General features: G+C 43.9%; 1 protein-coding gene across 1 annotated transcript in view; it reads left to right on the top strand.

Annotated features, from left to right (window-relative positions):
- The window catches only part of WASF3 (WASP family member 3), a 56,628-nt gene extending 35,656 nt beyond the window's left edge, over nucleotides 1–20,972 (top strand). Inside the window, exons 4-9 of the mRNA XM_066583406.1 lie at nucleotides 7,051–7,204; nucleotides 8,614–8,731; nucleotides 9,939–10,114; nucleotides 12,849–13,115; nucleotides 15,540–15,901; nucleotides 18,468–20,972. Of these exons, the coding sequence (XP_066439503.1) occupies nucleotides 7,051–7,204; nucleotides 8,614–8,731; nucleotides 9,939–10,114; nucleotides 12,849–13,115; nucleotides 15,540–15,901; nucleotides 18,468–18,625 (1,235 nt within the window). The 3' untranslated portion in view covers nucleotides 18,626–20,972. The remainder of the gene's footprint in view (nucleotides 1–7,050; nucleotides 7,205–8,613; nucleotides 8,732–9,938; nucleotides 10,115–12,848; nucleotides 13,116–15,539; nucleotides 15,902–18,467) is intronic.
- The last annotated feature ends 232 nt before the right edge of the window (nucleotides 20,973–21,204 follow it).

Here is a 21,204-nt window from a genome sequence, read left to right as displayed (position 1 = left end):
GTTCCTCATAGGACATGATTTGCAAACTGCTCACCATCCTGGTAGCTCTTCTCTGAAATTGCTGCAGTTTGTCGGTCTTTTTTAAAAATTGTGGGGCTTAGAACTGGACACAGTATTCCAGATGAGATCTGACTAAGGCCTCCTTCCCACGAGCGTGACGGGCTCCGCCGCGTAATATTCCGCAGTGAAGCCCGTCACGGCGCCCCCCCAGAGACCCCATACTTACCAGCGGAAGATAGCGTGAAGACGCTTCCCCACCCACCGCCGTCGCGTCATGTGACACGCCCACCGCGTCACATGACGCGGCCGGCCGTGTCACGTGACGCGCCGGCCGCGTCATATGACGCGCGGCGGTAGGCGGGGAAGCGTTTTTTCACGCTATCTTCCGCTGGTTGCAGCGGGAGATAGCGTGAACGGACGGCTTCCATTGACTGCAATGGAAGCCGTCAGCGCGTACACCCGCAGCAAATAGAACATGCTGCGGGTGAGAACGGGAGATTTCACGGTGCGTAATTCCGCGGTGGAATTACGCATCGTGAGCATTGTGCTATTAGGTTCAATAGAACCTAATAGCAGGGGGCAACGCAGCGAATTTTTGCCGCAGATTTACGCGGCGTAAATCCGTTTGTGGGAAGGAGGCCTAAGGAAGAGTAGAGGGGGATTATGACCTCACGTGATCTAGACTCTATGCCTCTCTTAATACATCCCAGAATTGTGTTTGACTTTTTTTGCTGCTGCATCACATTGTTGACTCATATTCAGCTTGTCATCTACTACAGTTAGATCTGTGATCTATATTTATCGCCTTTACCTTCCCAGTGCTATTTTAGTGCCTATTGCCATTATTTTGAATACATTAATACTGGACAAGCTGTATAAAAGCAGCACTTGCCCTGTCCAGCTTCCTCTCTAGTGAACACCTGATCAGTACATACATGGAAATAATGCATCATTTTATTTTAAAGTCCATTGGAATGTTAGAAAATTTGGTTGATAGTTTCCAATCCCTTTCATTCCTCACTCAGATGGCTGAATGCGAGTTGTGCATAGAAATCTTGGGCACAACTTGCATCCAGGCACCTGCCCATGTACTGTCTGATCATTTGGAACAGTATACATTGCAAGCCCTATTGTTGTACAACAGGTGCCTGTTGTTGTACATAATACGGACCTGAATAATGGTAAAAATAATCATTTTTATTTATATAGTGCCAACATGTTCTGCAGCACTTTACAAATTGGGAAAAGCATACAAAATAGGTCAGAATATCCAGTAACAAACCAATACACATCTTGAACAAATAGGGGTAAAGAGCTTACAGACTATATGGAAGCATACGCATAGGATTCTGTTCATGGTAACATAATGTGTAATGCTGAAAAAAAGACCTATGTCCATCTAGTTCAGCCTATTACCCCCTAATGTTGATCCAGAGGAAGGCAAAAAAAACATGTGGTAGAAGACCATTTTCCTCATTTTAGGGCAAACAATCATTCCTGACTCCAATCTGGAAATCCGAATAATCCCTGGATCACCAACCCTTCTGAATTAATTAGTGATTATAACATAATATTATAACACTCAAGAAAAGCATCCAGGCCCCTCTTTAACTCTTTTAGTGAGTTCACCATCACCACGCCCTCAAGCAGAGAGTTCCATAGTCTCACTGCTCTTACAGTAAAGAACACCCTTCTATGCCTGAGTAGAAACCTGCTTTCCCCTAGATGTAGAGGGCGCCCCCTTGTTACAGTCACAGTCCTGGTTATAAATAGATGGGGAGATCTCTGTATTGTCCCCTGATATACTTATACATAGTTATTTGCCCCTCACCTTTTTTTTCTAAAGTGAATAACCCCAATTTTGATAACCTCTTTGGGTATTGTAGTCTGCTCATTCCATTTGTTAACTTAGTTGCCCATCTTTGAACCCGCTCAAGCTCTGATATGTCATACTTGAGTAACGATGCTCAAAACTGTCCAACAGTCGGACCACACATGGAATATTGTGATTTGTAAGGACAATGTTCTCCTTATGTGCCCCTAGACCTCTTTTGATGTACCCCATGATCCTATTTGCCTTGGCAGCAGCTGCCTGACACTGGTTGCTCCAGTTTGTTTATTGTTAACTAAAATCCCCAAGTCCTTTTCCATGTCAGTGTTTCTCAGTGGTTTTCCATTTAGTGTGTAATGGTGACATATATTTCCTCTGCCCATATGCATTACCTTACGTATATCAGTGTTAAACCTCATTTGCCACTTTTCTGCCCAAGTCCCCAATTTATCCACCTCCATTTGTAACCGCATTTTGTCCTCTCTTGTGTTAATTACTTTACATAGTTTTGTATCTTCTGCAAATATTGATATTTTATTATGCAATCCTTCTACCCAGTCATTATCAATTATTGAAGAGCATAGGGCCCAATACTGCCCTCTGTGCTCCCCCACTAGTAACTGTGACCTAAACAGAATATGCACCATTAATAACTCCCCTCTGCTTTCTCTCACTGAGCCACCTACTTACCCACTTACACATATTCTCACCCAGGGCAAGCGTTCTCATTTTATAAACCAACCTGTTATGCGGCACAGTATCAAACACTTTACAAAAATCAAGGTATACAAGATCCAATGACTCTCCCTGGTGCGTGCTAGAACTTACCGCCTCGTAAAAGCTAATCAGATTGGTTTCACAGAAGCGACCTCTCATAAATGGTGATCTGGACCTCTACGGGTATTTTTCTTGAGGTACTCCATGATAGCATCTCTTAGAAAGCCCTTCAGACATTTTACCCACAATAGAAGTTAATTATTGGCCTTCACCTTTTGACCCCTTTTTTTTGAATATTGTCACCACACTTGCTATGTGCCAATCTAGTGGAACAAACCCTATCACTATAGAGTTCTTACATGCAAGAAACAACAGTGTCTATCACATTACTTAATTCCCTTAGAACCAGGAGGTGTATGCCATCAGGACATGGTGATTTTTCTAATCTTTAAAATCTTTTTAAGGCGGCTCTCCCCTTCATCCTGGGTTAGCCTGGTGTCATTTAATGGAGAGTTTACTTTATCACTTTGCATTTCATCTCATATTTCATTTTCCTGAGTGAATACACTGGCGAAAAAACTATTTAACACATTTGCATTCTCCTCGTCAGCCTCTATTATTTTTCTCTCATTACTTTTTTAAAGGGCAAAAACTTTTCATTTTTAATCTTTTTTGCTTGTTATATAGTTGAACATTTTAGGGTTAGTTTTACTCTTTGGCAATGATTCTTTTTGTCTTTTTATTTCTTCGCTGCCTTCTTGTTTTAGTAGCTAAATGCTTTCTTTTTGTTGTTCATTGCCCCCTTACATCTTTATTGAGCCACATTGGTTTTCTCCTACTAACCCTTTTAATTCTGTAACGTATGCGAGGTTCCCCATTAAAATCAATGGGAAACCCTTTCGATCCTCTATCGTGCAAGAGGATCGGAACTTCACAGATGCAATGCGTTTTTTGCCTTAAAAACGCCTCTAATCTGCTGGTGAATCACGTTCATGAGCGCGATATTGGGCTGAGTTTCATGGCCTGATACCACGCTTGCCCATGTGTAGGTAGCCTAAAGTTTAGTATTTTGATGCACCCTGATAAAAGTCAACTTGTCTTTCATTAGGGAGTCTTATATTATGGTCACTATTTCCCAGGTGCCCCCCTGATCTGCACTCCTGTTATTCTGTCAGGTCTATTGGTTAATATTAAGTCCAAAATGCATCCTGCACAAGGACAGGTGCAATTTATCAGACCTTAATTATTCCTCTTTGCTGGTAACTGGAGACTGAACACACTACAGAACTGTGCTTTGTAAATGTAACAATGTGTTTTTAAATATAATCCCTAATATATTCGCTCAGGACAATGCATTAAACTCTAGGAAAGACAAATATACCTACAATGTATAAGCTAGAAGACCACTGTGACTTGATATAAAACACAAATAAGCCGAAATTCCACCTGATTTTTAAGTCACACACACTTAAAACAACCACCCTTTACATCAAGCACATGCTTCAAAAGCTGCTCGTTGTTGGGTTACCTCTCAACAGCAATGAGTCCTCTGTTTGCAAAGGATACATACAGCTGTGTAAGCGGCTCACTAGTCTTGTTAGTGAATAAACAAATAACGTGGTTTGTGGGGGATGCAGTGGGAAGAAGGGGCTCAGGTTACTAAGGGGGAATGTAGTAGTTTGGTAGGCCTCTTTTTAAAAAGATGTGTGTTTTGTTTGTTTGGTTTTTTTTTTAAGGGCATGCTTAAAACCGATTGTCTGGTGTAGAGTGTTCCAGAGAACATGCCCTGATGTTATTTTTTTCACATGGATCATCCATCCGTGTGAAAATTCACCTATATGAACGGCCTCATAAGCTATAATGGGTTTGTGTGCTATCCGTGAAATATATGGAAATAAAATACGCCCATCTGGATAAGGCCTTAGTAGCACAGACACAATGATTATCATTCTTATGGTACAGAGGGGGTGGGGTGGACTGTTTCTCCCTGTGGAAAGAGCCTTGAGGGCATAAGGAGTTTTATAGGCCATGCAGTGCTGCCTGGGAAAAGGTATGTAAATGGGGAGGTGAAAAAAAAAAATACCTCCACAGTGCCACCTATTGGAAGGTATCTACCCCATAAGTCAATGTCTGACCTTTTTAACAGACTCTTCAATATGACTAAGCATATAGGCCAAACCAGAGGCAGCTACTGTGAAGACAACTTTCCATCATTCTATTTGTGTACCATTTCCCCAAGGAGTATTCCATGGCCTTTAAGACACCCTATGCACTTCTGCTCTCCACAAGGAAAAACAGTAACCACATCCTCTTCAACCTCCGACCCCTTGTTCCGACCCACATCTATGGCCTCTTACTCAGCCAACCAAAATCCTACTCTGCACTGCACTTTTACCCTGGAACTTCCTGTCATTTTTTTTCTTATGGAGAAAGTTTCCACATATACCTTTGAAGAGGTGGCGCTGTAGAGGCATTTTTCATGTTTATTGTTAGGAGGTTCTTCATTCTCTGGCATGTTGAAGGCCATGCTTGGATACAGACTGGGATTTGTTCTTTCAGTAATAAGTGAGAAATGTTTCATTTTCTTGATATTATTGAATTTAACGGCATGTAGGGTCTATGCATTTTGTTCTAGAGTGCTGGAGTACCCTGCAGGTGATCCTAAAAGGTTTGGGCTGTAAAATCTGTGTCCGTTAGAAGCAATTCATAACTGCGGAGCATAGATTAGCAGCAGGGTGGACTGGCGTCTGTGGGGAGGAAGGTGAAGATGCTTTCTGTAGAAGCCTCAAGCTGTGAAATGAAATTAGCAGGTGAAAGAAGCCCCACCGGCAAGTCTGGTGCATTTAGTATGTACAAAGGTCTGACGGATGTTGCCGATGGGAAGCTGGGGGAGGAAAGAGACGTAAATTACAGCATGTAATGGTAGTGTAAGGTGGATGTATAAGACAATGTGTAATCATTGGCGTCACACTCCTGGCTCACCGTGAAGGACTTTAGTGTATTTCCTGTGCACCTGACAAAACACCAAATGTCTGTTTTAATAGACTGTTGACTAATGATACTTTTATTTATTTTTTTAATAAATGCAAGTTTTAAAGGGATTTTCCAGGACCTAACTATTGATAACCTATGCTGAGCGGCAGACCTTGCAGATCCGCTGTTCAATGGCCTGATTTATGATCTGCACTTAATGTCTGGATGCAGTGATGCAGCTTCTGAAATCAGCCTGAGGGTGCATTCAGACGACCGTATATCGGCCGGGTATTCACGCCGGCCGATATACGGCGTCTCTCTTTGCAGGGGGAGGAGGCTGGAAGAGCCAGGAGCAGTGCTCTGAGATCCTGCCTCCTCTCCATCCCCCTGCACTATTTTCAATGAGGAGAGCCAGGACGGGGGCGGAGCTAATTCCCGTAATTTAGCCCCACCCCTGTCCCGCCTCCTCTCATTGCAAATAGTGCAGAGGGGCGGAGAGGGGGTGGAGAGGAGGCAGAGAGAGGGCGGGAGCTCAGAGCACTGGTCCTGGCTCTTCCAGCCTTCTCCCCCTGCAGAGAGAGACGCCGTATATCGGCCGTCATGAATACACGGCCGATATACGGTCGTCTGAATGCACCCTGAGGGTGGTTTTAGGCCATGCCTTTTGGGGGAAAAAAAGCTGCAGGGTTTTTTTTGTTTGTTTGTTGTTTTTGTCAAAGTAGTTTCTCATACCGGTGTGAGAACTGGATTAAGAGTGAATCGAAATGATAAAGGAAGGTCTTAACCTTCTCTTCCTTGCTGGATTCACTTCTGGCTCTGCTCTAAAAACTGTGTCTAAAACTGCAGTGGCGTTAGCATTTTTTGAGGGAAAAAAAAACAATTTTAAGGGGTTGTGCCAAAGTTATAACGTAATACCTTATCCACAGGAACAATTTTTTGATCACTGGGAGTCTGACCACTGGTATTTCCACCGATTCTAAGAATGGGGGTCCATGAATGGTGCAGAGGGCTCACATGTATGCTGCACTGACATAATCTCTGGCATTCCCACTGCAATTTTCGGCAGTCCAACTGAAATAATTGGAGTTGGGCCATGCAATGGGATCCCACTGCTCTATTTATGCAGGGGCCTTCAGGACTCCATTGTCGGGCTCAGCAGGAGTCCAAGCGCTCGGGCCTCCACCAATCCTAAAATTCCTGTAGATAGAGGGTGACTTTATAACTTGGCACAACCCCTTCTAATGTGTTTACCGTTGTCTGCTAGATGGCTGCATCAACGCCTTTGAAGTATATATCTGCCCTTGAACTACTGGTTATGGTTTATTTGTAGGAAGCTAAATGGGGATGTAGAGACCCTTGCAGTGCCCGATTGTATTGTTCCTCCCACCGCCCAGTAATTGGATGCCATGGATGTGGCAACATTTCATCTTACCCTGACAGTTACTGAATATCTGTACTTTTTTCTTTTGGAGCCATGTCTTATTTAATTTAATTTAATTTTTTTTTTACTTTTGGTGCTTCAATTCTAGTTTCCCTACAAGATATTAATATGCGAAAAGCTTTCAAGAGTTCAACCATCCAAGACCAGCAAGTTGTCTCCAAGAATAGCATTCCCCATCCGATCACTGACATATACAACACCTGTGATAAGCCACCTCCACTTAATATACTCTCACCTTACAGGTAAGGGACCTAAAGGGGTTTTCAGACAATAAATATCGATGATATACCAATTAGTTATCTCTGTCTGCCATCAGTGTATATAATGTTTCAAAAACCTGCAGGATTAAAAGGGATTTCCTTTCCTGCAATTATTTCACTAATTTATAAAAGTATGATATAGATAGTAAAAAATAGGACAGGGTGTCTCAAAAGTGTGAAACCGCCCACATTGAATGAAAACTGTTTGGCAGGCAGTGATCCAGTTTTTCATGCAATCTGCGGGAGAAGAGGTAAACCTGTTAAGCATGTCATCAATATGACGGCCATTTTGAATGCAGCCGCCTTGGTTTCAACTCTGATTTTCTTGATGGGAAGGTAGGTGTGTGATATATCAAAGTGGCAGAGAATTTCACCAAAAAAACAATTGTGTGCTTCCTTTGAACATAACGTTATTCATTCCCATGTAAGCACAGTGGCTAGATTACAGGGAATGTGAATGACGACATTATGTCAAGCTGAACCTGTTGAGCTTAGGTCAAGTGAACGAAAAGCACATGTCATCCCTGCAGATTTCAATCAATGCCACACAACCAGAATTCCCTTTACCCACAGTGCAGTGGCCAAACTTCTTTCCCAAGTATTTGGCTGATTGGCCAAAAACAGTTACTGATGAAACAGAAGCAACCGCTGTTCTGGCCTCATTCAGCAAGAACCCACAATGTAACACTCCTCTGTCTCAAGAATGTGAAGTTAGCCATGCCCCCATGTAGCAATTTTTCTTTTCCTATGCATAACTGGCATCGTCACGCAGGACCGCCCAGACTGTTAGAATTTGCAGAATGGATTACATCACTGAAGAGCACCTTATATGGAAAATGAGGATTTATCTGAAGTTGCCAAACTTCTTGCCAAATCTGTCTCCTAGCAACTGCACAGTGGGTCATGGGAGGTCTGGTTGGGTGACGTTGGTTGGAATCCTCTGCAACAACGCATGTGCTTCATTCACCTGCCATATGGACCATCTCAACATGTTCTGCTTGAAGACAACGTCATCACCCACACTGCCTGTAATGAAAAAAAATCAGTGTTAACCTGAGAACATCTTAACATCGTTGGTAAGATGAAACCCACCATTTTTTTCTAGTGAAATTCTCTACCGGTTTGATATATCACACACCTACCTTCCCGTTGAAAAATCAGAGTTAAATTAAAGATGATGTATTCAAAATGGCTGTCCTGTTGGGGACATGGCCAACAGGTTCATCCTTTCCCTCACAGCTTGCCTGCCAAACCACTTTCATTTTATTTGGGCGTTTCCATACTTTTGAGACACCCTGTTTAATAAGACATGAAGTATTTTTTATTGTTGGTGTTTTCTCCTGGAAGTTTTTAAATTTACGTTTATGCATTTTCTCCCTTTTTGCTCTCAGGGATGACAGAAAGGATGGCTTGAAATTTTACACTGATCCTTCTTATTTCTTTGACCTTTGGAAGGAAAAGATGTTACAAGACACAGAAGATAAAAGAAAGGAGAAGAGGCGGCAGAAGGTAATGGTGGTGGTATCGGCGCTTTTTCCCTTCTGGGTTCTACTGATTTTTGTTTCTGAACAGGAAGCTGAAGGATGCATGGAGGTAAACCTTTAGTATACCGTCCTTGTAGCAGGTTACTAGACTAAGGTCTTTACACGGGGCGATTTCCGTTTCAACGAGCGAGTGACATCACCGCTAATTTGTCCGAAGTTGCTTGCGCAGAATATTTTTAAACTGGCAGATCATCGTTGAGAATTGTTCACTTTTCGTTCAGTGCTTCACGTTCCCATGTGAAACACTGAGTGGGAACTGTTTAAAAGTAACAGAAAGTTAGTGCGCCGGCGATGGTTTTTATGCAGGCTGAAACTGAGCGACAAAGCGAATAAAAAGTGCGCAATGGCTTGTATTTAGATGTAACTATGATCATGCATTTTCCTTCGTTTTAAGCGACAATCTTTACTTGTAAATGGCCTGTTATTTACATGCTTTGATAATGATGTGGCAGAAAACGCCTTTTACGTGCGAACGAACCTTACCAAAGTTAGGCAAGAGGCAAGCTGGTTTTAAGGGCTTAACAAGTAGCCATAGCAAAATTTTGAATAGGGCCCCATTACACCATGACTATCTTTGGCTGGAAGTTCAAAATAAAGCTTTTAATTATATTAGTCTATCTCAGTGATAGCACTCTGCAGGGGGGCAGTGTGCGCGTGTGCGCCGAGTGGTGGCGCCCTGCGGCGGGGCAGTGTGTCCCCCGAGTGGTGGCGCCCTGCGGCGGGGCAGTGTGTCCCCCGAGTGGTGGCGCCCTGCGGCGGGGCAGTGTGTCCCCCGAGTGGTGGCGCCCTGCGGCGGGGCAGTGTGTCCCCCGAGTGGTGGCGCCCTGCGGCGGGGCAGTGTGTCCCCCGAGTGGTGGCGCCCTGCGGCGGGGCAGTGTGTCTCTCCCCCCCCCTCCCCCCCGAGTGGTGGCGCCCTGCGGCGGGGCAGTGTGTCCCCCGAGCAGTGGCGCCCTGCGGGGGCAGTGCACGCACCGAGTCGTTACACTGCAACAAGTTCTGCACCTATGCGATCATCATATGGCCAGGGTCAATTTTTATTTTTTAATTAATTTATTTTTTTAATGCCCTTGGAGTAAACCATGAAAGTTTCTTACTTTTTGTTTATATAATTGGCTAACGTTTATTTGCAGAAACAGATTATCAGATTAACCCATTTCATTTTCCTGTGCCAGGAACAAAAGCGCGTCGACGGCACAACTCGTGAAGTGAAAAAAGTCAGGAAAGCCAGGAACAGGCGTCAGGAGTGGAATATAATGGCCTATGACAAAGAGCTCAGGCCTGACAGCAGGCTGTCTCCAAATGTCTACCAAGCAGCGTCTTCTGAGGGATCCATGTCCCCGGACACTAGGTCTGTCTTTAACTCTGTCTTTGTCCAATCTACTCAGCAAAAGCTCAGTATTGCACTGTGCTGTTTGAAATTGCAATTATTATCAAATGACTGATCCATCACTCAGATCACTTTTATAATGCATTTCATTATATATCCTTTTAACTTTTTAAAAATTCTTTCTAAAATGACTTAAAAAGTAATGCTTTGTAATGGTTATTTTTCCATGACCCAAGACGCATTGTAATATAAATAATATGCTGTTATTTATTTTATGTCAGTAAAGCATGGGCTCACCTTTTGGGCCCAATTCATTATGTTTTGTGTTTGTACTTTTTTTTTTTTTTTTTTTTTTGCCTTTTTTTTCCCTGAAAGGGGTCCTAAAAGAGAAGACTGTCCATATATTCATTTTTGCGTGGACCCTAGGAGCAGGAGTGTTTCAGATAAAAAGTTGAATGCATGCGCAAGGGTCTCTGATTTGCGGTTGCAAAACTTTGTAGCTACTCTGTATTGAATCACTCACTCTCGGCTAAATTGAAACAAATCTGAGGGCAGTGAAGGGCCAAGGCTGCCAACATCCCACTTTTCTCTATTTTTCTCTGCAAACAGCTCCTGGAGGCCCATTTATATGCAAATGAAGATGATAAAGTGTTAATGGTCATTAGTGTCCATTAACACTTTATGCAAAAAGATCGCTAAAATTTTTAATCTTGACAGATTAGTATCGGATTGGGGGAATCTGACCCTAGTTCCCCAACTGAACAGCTGTTGTGAAGGAACTGCAGCCTGCTGGAAGACTCAACATTGTCTACTGTGCAGTGGCCCAGAATAATGTTGTAACTCTTACATTGAAGTGAATGTACATTATTGTTGTGTTACAAATAGATGTCACCTTTCATTGTAATCCTGCCTGTGACGATAATGACATGAATACTGAGAAGTGATCGCTACAGACCAGGAAGTGTTAGAGTATCATAAGGCTCAGTGAAAATCGCAGCATTTAGCAGCATGGCAATTTTAACGCAAAATCTTGATTTCGACAATGTGGCTGTTCTAGTGACACATTCTTTTTTTACTTTGCGCTTATGGCATTTCCATTATAATCTCTTTAAAGTGGACTAGACATTATTTGAAAAAGGGCCATGTAATTTAGCATTGAAGAATTGAGCACGGGTCTGACCTAAAAGTGGTCGTATCTGGTAAGTGGAACAGCAGCTACAGGAACAGCTATAATATAATATGGAAGGATTGAATATCTAGTAACATGGTGGTTCAGGCTCTTCCAGGGAAACTCAGCTGGAGACAAAATAAAAGAAGGGTTAGTTACATTTATTCTATTGCTTTGAACGTGCCTCTGCCTGTGGTGTGCTGGTGTTACTTGCATGGTTTGCAGAAAAAGGGGGATTTATAAAATCCACTGTAATCTGATAAAGAGGCGGATGCGGACAGCATAGGGCCCCTTACTTTCTAACTGCACATGTAACGGGAGTGGGATACTAGTCACCGGTAATTGTGAGCCATGTATAGAAAGTAATAAAGTAGTCCTTTATATGTAATCTAATAAGCGGTTTGTCAGTCTTCCTCTGATCTGATGTATTGTTACAGATCACTAGTGTTTGCTTTTTATTATAGTTATGTACCTTTTATAAAACTGCCCCATAGTGATCAATAACACGTTTTTAATCCAATTAATTTTGGCTACTTTTATAATCAACATTCTCAGGTTTTATTCCATCAGCATTGTCTAAATCGCTGCTTAGAGAGGTTAGCCCAAGACATAAAGGGGAGAGGGACTTGTTAGATGCAGGGTCTCCATTCTTGTAATCCGTGGGAGTCCTAGAAGTTAGACCCCCACCTATCAGGACACTTAGCCCCAATCCATATGATAGGAAATTAGTTTAAATCTTGGGATAGCGCCTCTATTGGCATCAGTGAGATGTTCCCTAAAGCTGGCCATACATATAGTTTTCAGACTGCTGAAAAAGGACATTTTAGACCAGTTTTTTTTACTTTCTTTGCAGTTTTTATGGAAAGTCAATAACATGTTGATTTTTTTTTTTTGTACAGTTGAAGTTGGGTGCAGTTGTTCTTACTTGCAAAGTTGTTTCTAAACCACAAATGCCCAGCCCAGGTCATAGATCAAGGCGGAGAGCAGTGACTTCTTTAACTCATGGACAATGACTGTATGATATCTCCAAGTGTATAGCCAGCGTAAAGCACGATGGGGAGAGTTAGGGCTACACAGTATATACAGATGGCTTAGTGGTGGTGCTAACGGAGCTCTCTTTAATTCAGTTTTATCCTTCCTAGCAAGCTGCCATGCCACATTGACAGGGAATCCCCTTAAGAGATACCAGTGACTTTGATTTCCTATGGGAATTTTTTTTGAAACGCATGGCATATGCTGTAACCCAGTCGATTCATCCCTGAAAGTCTGTAGTGTGTGTGTATGTATGTGTATATATATATATATATATATATATATATATATATATATATATATATATATATATATATATCTCCATCATTGTTTACTACCTTGTAGTTTTGGCATGTCTTGGAGTTTACTAAATGAATTAATTTGACTAAAAGGCTCCAAATGTGGTGTCGTATTTTACATACAATGCTAAATGACTTTTCTCAGGTTTTGTTTTTCTTTAACCAATATAGAGTGGAATTGTGATTGGCTCATACATTAAGTAATCTGTGATTTAGCGGGGTCTAACTATTTTTTTTTTTCTTCTCCTTTCCGAAGGTCTCATGTTTCTGATTTGACAGAATACTCCTACCCTGCAACCCCAAACCACTCCATGCATCAACATCCCATGACCCCAACGTATGTTGGGTCTGGAGAGTCACTGCATCATATAGGCACTAGTCAAGTCCATGAACACGATTATAGATCTTCAACTGGCACACTAAGACATGGGACGTTGAGTAGACCGCAACAACCACCCCCGCCACCACCACCGTCAACTATAGATGGGCCGCATCCACCTCCCCTAACTTCTGCTGAGTGCCGGTAATGCTCCTTTATGCTACTGATCTGTTTTAACCCACTAACGGTCACATTGCCATTTTTGGGAATGTTTTTCCAATGTTATTTTTATTTTTAATTGTAGATTTTGATCTCCTCTTTCATGTAAAATATTTTGCTCATACCTCAGTCGTTTTAGAGGGGTTATCCAGGAAGCGGTCGGTGCGATACATCAGGATTGGCGCGGAAGCACTGCTCGGCCCCCTGTGTATCCTGGCTGCTACTGCCTGCATAACTCCCTTAAGTTCGTTTTAAACGCCAGAGTGATGAAACTAATTTCAGCCTTGAAAATATGAAAATCCTTTCTCCTTTTGTGTTCCAGCGGCCATAACCTGTTTCTTTATTTCATCAATATAGCTATGTGAGATCTTTTATTTTGCGTGACAAGTTTTAGTTTTTCTAGGAACCAATTTTGGATACATGCAACGTATTCACTAATTTTTCACTAATTTTTCTTCCTGGGCAACAATGGGGAAAAAAAACATTGTGTTTTGGGATTTATTTTTGCAGCGTTCACCATGTGGTATGAATATGTTAACTTTATTCTTCAGATCGTTAAAGGGGTTGTCCCGCGGCAGCAAGTGGGTCTATACACTTCTGTATGGCCATAATAATGCACTTTGTAATGTACATTGTGCATTAATTATGAGCCATACAGAAGTTATAAAAAGTTTTTTACTTACCTGCTCCGTTGCTAGCGTCCTCGTCTCCATGGTGCCGACTAATTTTTGGCCTCCGATGGCCAAATTAGCCGCGCTTGCGCAGTCCGGGTCTTCAGCAGTCTTCTATGGAGCCGCTCGTGCCAGAGAGCGGCTCCGTGTAGCTCCGCCCCGTCACGTGCCGATTCCAGCCAATCAGGAGGCTGGAATCGGCAATGGACCGCACAGAAGAGCTGCGGTCCACGGAGGGAGAAGATCCCGGCGGCCATCTTCAGCGGTAAGTATTGAAGTCACCGGAGCGCGGGGATTAAGGTAAGCGCTCCGGTAAACTTTCTTTACTTCCCTGCATCGGGGTTGTCTCGCGCCGAACGGGGGGGGGGTTGAAAAAAAAAAAAAACCCGTTTCGGCGCGGGACAACCCCTTTAAATTTGATATTATCATAATTGTTATGTTCAGTCCTTTTTTATTGAAATTTTCAATAAGATAGATTACAAGACATACAAAACTCAAAAAGGTCTCACAGGACCTATAAAACGTGTATAAAAAAGACATACCATATTTTTCGCCTTATAAGACGCACCGGTCTATAAGACGCACCCCCGTTTTAGAGCGGGAAAATAGGGGGAAAAAAATCAGTACTCACCTCCCCCCGGCGTTCTGCGGCGCTGCTGCAGGTTGTCGCTCCCTCCTGGTCCCCGGCAGAGCATTGCTTTCTGGACGCAGGGCTTGAAATCCCCACCTCCAGAAAGCTAATACTTTGATTGGCTGAAGGCGCACGTGTGTTAGCCAATCACAGCCATTCAATGATGTCATTGAATGGCTGTGATTGGCTGACGGCGTGTGTTAGTGAATCACAGTATTAGCTTTCTGGAGGTGGGGATTTCAAGCCCTGCGTCCAGAAAGCAATGCTCTGCCGGGGACCAGGAGGGAGCGACAGCCTGCAGCAGCGCCGCAGAACGCCGGGGGAGGTGAGTACTGTTTTTTTTTTTTTTTTTTGACAGGAGGAGAGAAATCTTCTAACTGATCGCACATTTGTTCACGAGATCGCGAATTTAACGTGCAATCGCGCCAAATCGCGTCCGCGCGTTAAATTCGCGATTGCGCTAAAAATGGCAATCGGAACGATTTTTCGCCACATTCGCTTTATAAGACGCAGGAACTTCCCCCCCCCCCCCCGCTTTGGAGGCAGAAAAAGTGCGTCTTATAAAGCGAAAAATACGGTAACTTGTCAGTATAACCAACATGCAAAAATCGGCCTCCTCTTCAAAATATCCATCTCAAAAAACTCTTGGAGATGCCTAAGTGTTAAAGATCAATACCAAATTTATATAAGTTTTATGTTTTTCAATTTTTGCACAATATAAACACTTTTTTGTGTAAAAAAAAAAAACTGCATCACCATATCCCAAGACCATAGCATTTTTATTTTCTCTGTGGCTAGAGTTAGGAGTGCTTTGTTTTTTGCTGAATGACTTGTAGTTTTTAATGATACCATTCCGAGGTATTTACGAGTTTTTGATTACTTTTTATTCCTGTTTTGGGCGCAACTTGCATCGAACAGCATGTGCTGTCCAATATACAATAAACTCCATGTATGTAGCCTCTTAGGCTATAATGGGTCAGTATTCTGTCTGTGGATGAACACAGACCGTACACATTCCCAAATCAGAAAGTGTGTTAGAGACCTATGGCTGAAAGCTTAGTTAAGAAATGGGAAATAACAGCTAATTTATCTTAAATCTTTTCTCAGGCGGGTTCTGCCACCACAGATGATGGAATATTATCCCACTGGATCACCACCCCCACCTCCGCCAGTCATCCCTTCAGCTCAAACTGCTTTTGTTAGTCCACTTCAGCACCCAGTCCCTGGATCCCCTGGAGGGCCGTTGTCTGGGTCTCCATATGCAGCTTCTCCACCTCCAGGCGGGGTCATTGTTTCTGCTATTACTGGGCCACCTCCTCCACCACCAGGACCACCTTCATCCGCTCTGTCTCTCTCTTCATCTCCAATGCACTTTGTCAAAGTGTTAGAAGCAAAACGTCTTGATGGTGCTCATCTCCTTGGCCTGACAAGCGACGCTCGTAGTGATCTCCTCTCCGCTATTAGGATGGGTGAGTCCGTTGATAGAACATGCTTAGCCCATCCTGTTGTACGTTCCTGGAGGCCACTTTCAAGTAACCAAGTGCATTGTAGCTCTTCTATTACAACCTCAAACCTCGACCTCTCAGCTTAACTAAATTTAACTTGGAATACAGATAAATCAGACTTTATGCCGACAGGATATGGTGTGTGGGTGAAAGCCATGTGAAAAGTGCTCTGGAGAAGGCGTTCTAGTATGTTAACGGGGGTGTGCCAGGATTAGAAGTCATCCTCTATCCAATGGGACCCCCCACTGCTCCCAAGAATGGGTGTCCTGAAGCTTCCATGTGAATGGGGCAGCCACATTGAATTGTATGTAGTGGCAGTGCGCATGCACAGCATTTCAATGGGACTGCAGGAGATAGTCTAAAGTTTGAATTTAGCTATTTCCAGCAGTTCCAATCGAAATGCCTGGAACGGTGGTGTGCATGCTTGACCTACGCTTTTTTGAGATCAGTGGGGCTCCTAGTGGTTGGACCCCTACCGACTTGAAACCTCTCCTTTAGTTTGTGGATGGAGGATAGCTTTGATCCTAGCTAACCCCTTTAGCGCTTTAATATAGGTACAATAGCTTCTTTGTTATTCCTGCATAAGGCTATGTTCATGCATTTAGGAACTGTTTGTCCCTATATATTTTTATTCCTTATACTTTCAAGTCAGGTCTAGCTTCAGCTTTACATGGGCCTTTGGGTGACAGAGTCAAAATGTCTTCCATTAGTAATTTATAGGCCCCGTTGTGATCCAGGAGTCATTTATAGGCTCTGTTCTAAACTGGCAGTAAAATAATAAACTTTCCTCTCTCATGCTTACACAATGTCCTTCTTCTCTGTATTGGTCTCTTCTATCCAGGATTTTGCAGTCCAACGCAGGTGGTGCGATGACATAATCACGCCACTTGTGTGACAGAGAGCGCCTTAATATCCCAAAGACATGGGTATAGGTAATTTAAAAGAATGAAGACCGGAGTGATCCCACCCCTCAATGGACACCCCAGACCCCACCTGCCTGAGTTTGCTGGGTTCTAATGCTGGCTCAGCTTCTAGTTTTTCTCACTCAGTTCCCTGTTCTCTTTGGAGAACTTCTAGAACATCTCCCTTCAGGGAGGAACAGAATGCACTGAAACCTGTATACGTAAAGACGTATAGTGTAGGGTTGTGGGAGCAAAAACATGGAAGCAATCAAAGAGTATGATAGCAGAAGGCTACAATTAGGTTGGATTAAGTAGAGGTTTTAAGAGAATACATTGGATTACTGCTGAGACGTGTTAAGGTTGGCTGACGAACACGTAAGCCTCTATGCAATATAAAAGGGGGGAGGGGTGTTAAAGAAATACAAAGGGATAAATACAAATTTCTGGAAGGAACAGCATTTTTTGAGAAAATAATGCTGACCCCCATTACCTCCAAGATGGAAGTCTAGAAAGGTATCATTTCTCCTTGGAGAGAGCACCTACAAGGTGTGTGAGGAGACTTCTAAGGCTGTCCATGCTCCCTTGGGAAGTATGCAAATGGAAAGAAGGAACAATACCTTTGCAGCGCCACCTATTGGAAGGCAGCATTCCTACAAGTCAATGTTAGACTTTATACTAAGTCTTATAACAATAACTGGAAATTGTAAGCCAAAGCCAGAAATCCTATTTGGGGTTTTTGGCCCTCATCAATGTGCAGTAGGTTTCTGGCTTGGCTAGTGAGAGGCCTATGACATGGGTCAGGAAGGGTAAGGCCGCCTGCAGACGGCCGGATCGGATCCGGCTGCGAGAATTCTCGCAGCGGGACCCGACCCAAGCGTCTGCAGAGAGCAGTGCGGGCACTCGCCTCTCTTTCATGTGCCGGCTGCCGGGCAGCCGGCGCATGCGCAGAGCGGAATCGGCGGCCGGTGAGTGACGTTTCAGTGTGGGCCTCGGCGAGCCCCGCACAGAAATAGAGCAAGCCGAGATTTGTTTGCCACGTGAGATTTCGCGCGGCCAAATCGCGTCCGTCTGCTTAGGATTGCGTTTGTTAACGCAATCCTATGGCAGCTTCCAGGGGCGGAAATTCCACGGGAAATCTCGTCGTGGAATTTCCGCCTGTCTGCAGGCGGCCTTAGGGTATCGGTCGTTATAAGACTTGTTTTAATAGTCTAACAGTGACCGGCATAAATGCTGCCTTTTGATAAGTGGCGCTCCCCAACATGAAATACTTGAAAAGGGTGTTCTATGCAAAATCTCGTTGCATTACATGTCGCTGTAAAATTTGATGTATATCACACATGACTTCGGTAATTCCCTATGAAGGCGAAAAAGTCCCAGGTAACTCGCATCGATCACAAGGGTTCTGACCATGTTAGAATTTCTATGATTTGCGCACTTGCCCTGTAGGGAAACGTTGAAATAATGCAGTGTTTTTTTCCAGCGACTCACGAGTGACAGTTGCCGTCAGCCCCAGTATTAGGATTATAGTGCTTTTACAGATAATATTGTTTTGCGCAAAGCGTGACGATCGCGATGGTGCCGTTGTTGTGCAGTGATTTGGGATCTCACTGTTTGTGTTTGTTATGCAGGAATCCAGTTGAAAAAGGTACAAGAACAGCGCGAGCAGGAAGCCAAGAGGGAGCCAGTTGGAAATGACGTAGCGACCATTCTGTCCAGACGCATTGCCGTGGAGTACAGCGACTCTGAAGATGATTCAGAGTTTGATGAGAATGACTGGTCTGACTGATCCCATCAAACAAGTGGCATTTCCCTGCTTCCAGGACTTGGGTAGTTGTAGAGTCCCGTCTGCTATCCAGTTGTCCATATAGTATTTCTCCGGCTAATGTGTCCGCATGGATGGAAAAAAGAGATATTTGAGTCCACGGCATGCAGGAATATTAAGAATCTAGTCTGTATGTGAAATAGGTAACAAGGACATGCTATGCCTTAGATAACTGTGCAGAAAATTATGTAAATGTACTGGGCATTACAAAATTTTTTAGCCTATTGTTTTTTTGTTTTTTTTTTCCCTTCGTTTTGAGCGTAATCTCCAACAGTGTAAACTCAGGGACACATGAAACTAGTGCTTGACTGGAAGGGTATATAGGATTAACTGCAGTACTCACAGGTATCTATTCTGTATATCTCTAGTTGTATTTTACAGGTAAGTTTGAAATGATATTGCGGCTGTGGAAATAGGATCCATTTTCGTACAAATACACAAACGTCCCAATGGTGGCTAATAACTCACAGCTAAAGGCCCATTTACATAAGGCGCATGTCTTATGGCAAACAGTGCCCGACACTCGTTCCTGTGTGTACTCGCTCCCGTGCTGCTGCACAGGAGGGAGTATCGCTGGCTGCATAAGTCCTGAACTATGAGCGTTCAGTGTAAACAGCAGCTGTTCAGTACTGAACGGCTGCTGTGTTAAGTGAAGGAAGAGGGACGGGAGAAAGCGAGGAGTGAAATCTCCTCCAGCTGTCCCAGCCCACTGCTGGCTGCTCCGTGAGCGAGCCAGCAATGCTCGCTCCTGTGTAACAGCACAGGAGCGAGTACATGCGGAGACGAGTGTCAGGCATCATTTACCCGACATTAGATTAATGCACAGTCTCACAATGGGGGGGGACACTAAGGCGCAAAGAGGGTCCTAGATGTGAAGATAATTTATCCATTATGGATACATTTCAGTTGCACCGAAATCTTTTCTAGTGGACAAAATAATTTGGCTATGTGCCCATGGTGACACAGAGTCACCCACATTTCATGGGAAAATTGCAGCATTAGGCTGATTTCACATCTCCGTCGGAACCTCCAGACAAAGGTTCAGTCACAGATCTCGCTGAAAATTCTGGAAGAAAGAGCGCTACATGCAGCACTTTTTCTTCTGTCCAAAATACTGGCAGCTGGGCAGAAAGTGGGCGAATCCCATTATAGTAAGTTGGGGGCGTCCAGTGCTGTTGGGTTCTTCTCAAATACGGAACCATTCAGCCGAGCGGAGCAGGAAAGCGGAATCCCCAACGCAGTTGTGTCACCACCCTTAGACCTAATGTGCACGGACGGATTTTTGCTGTGAAATTCAGTCAGACGCCCACCGCGAATTCTGTACACAAGTAGTAATCGCAGCATGCTCTATTTTTGTGCGAGACTCGCATGGACTGCTTCCATTGCAGTCAATGGAAACCGTCCGTCCCGTGGCGATTCCGAAATGTCAATTTCGAAATCCGCGTCATCGACTGTGCGTCATTCTCTGCACTGCACATGTGCGGTGGCGCGCCAGCCAGGACATATGCAGGGCTTCCGAGACAGGTACGCGGGGTCACTGGCCGGCACAGGGTCTGATATCTCGCAGCTGGAATCCGACCAGGCCGTGTGCATGCGGCCTTACTGTGACCTGCACAGTTTTTAAGCAAAAAGTTGCAAAAATCTCATTTGGTTGTTACCACCACCCTCCTTTTTTTAATGTTTATTGTGGAGTCCTAGCCTTAAGCTATTGGAACTGTATTACAATTCCTCATGGGGTGTTTTAACCCTTTATTGCCTAGGGCGTACGTAAAATCTTGGTATCTTTTTAATTCCCGCAAGCATAGTTTTTGTAATGCTCCATGGCTGAAATATTCTGAGAGCAAGATTAAAAGATATTTTTTTCCATATATATGTAAGGAAAATGTAAGATATGTGGTGATAGTTGTCAAAAAGAATAGGAAGGAAGATCACAACCAGCCACTAGCGTCTCCCCCTTACAGTCCGATGCCCCCCGGGGGCGGTACAGGAAGTTTTGTTCACCCATCTTATCCCCTACAGAGGTTATAGGCTCTCTGATTATATATTTTTTTTCCTCTGCTTTAGGGTGGAGGATATGAGCACCTGCACATCTAGTTCCCTGTGCCTAATATTACCACTTGTCCATTCAGTAACCTGAATGTTTACCACTAGAAAGATTTTTGGTCTCTTCTGCTTTGCTGATTTTGTACACGGGTGTGCGTGTAGATGGAGGCACATGAACTCTTAATTTTAGGATTTACTATGGGGCAGATGTATGAAACAGTCTAGGCCTCATGTCCACGGGGAAAATCAGATCCGCTGCAGATTCTACATGTAGAATCTGCAGCGGGTCCCTCCTGCCCCGCGGACATGAGCGCCGAAAATAGAAATTTAAAAGTATTTACCTGTCCGTAGCGGGCGGCTCTTCCTCACGGCCGGATCTTCATTTTCGGCCGGCGGATGAATCCCTGACGCCGGCGGCACGTCGCCGGCACGTCGTCGACGTGCCGCGCGCATGCGCCGGGCACATCCGCCGAGCCGAAGCAAGGAAGATGCGGCCGTGA

This window comes from Eleutherodactylus coqui, chromosome 1 (genome assembly GCF_035609145.1).
Source record: "Eleutherodactylus coqui strain aEleCoq1 chromosome 1, aEleCoq1.hap1, whole genome shotgun sequence".
Lineage (NCBI taxonomy): Eukaryota > Metazoa > Chordata > Amphibia > Anura > Eleutherodactylidae > Eleutherodactylus > Eleutherodactylus coqui.
This window is presented reverse-complemented; position numbering and strand designations above follow the sequence as displayed.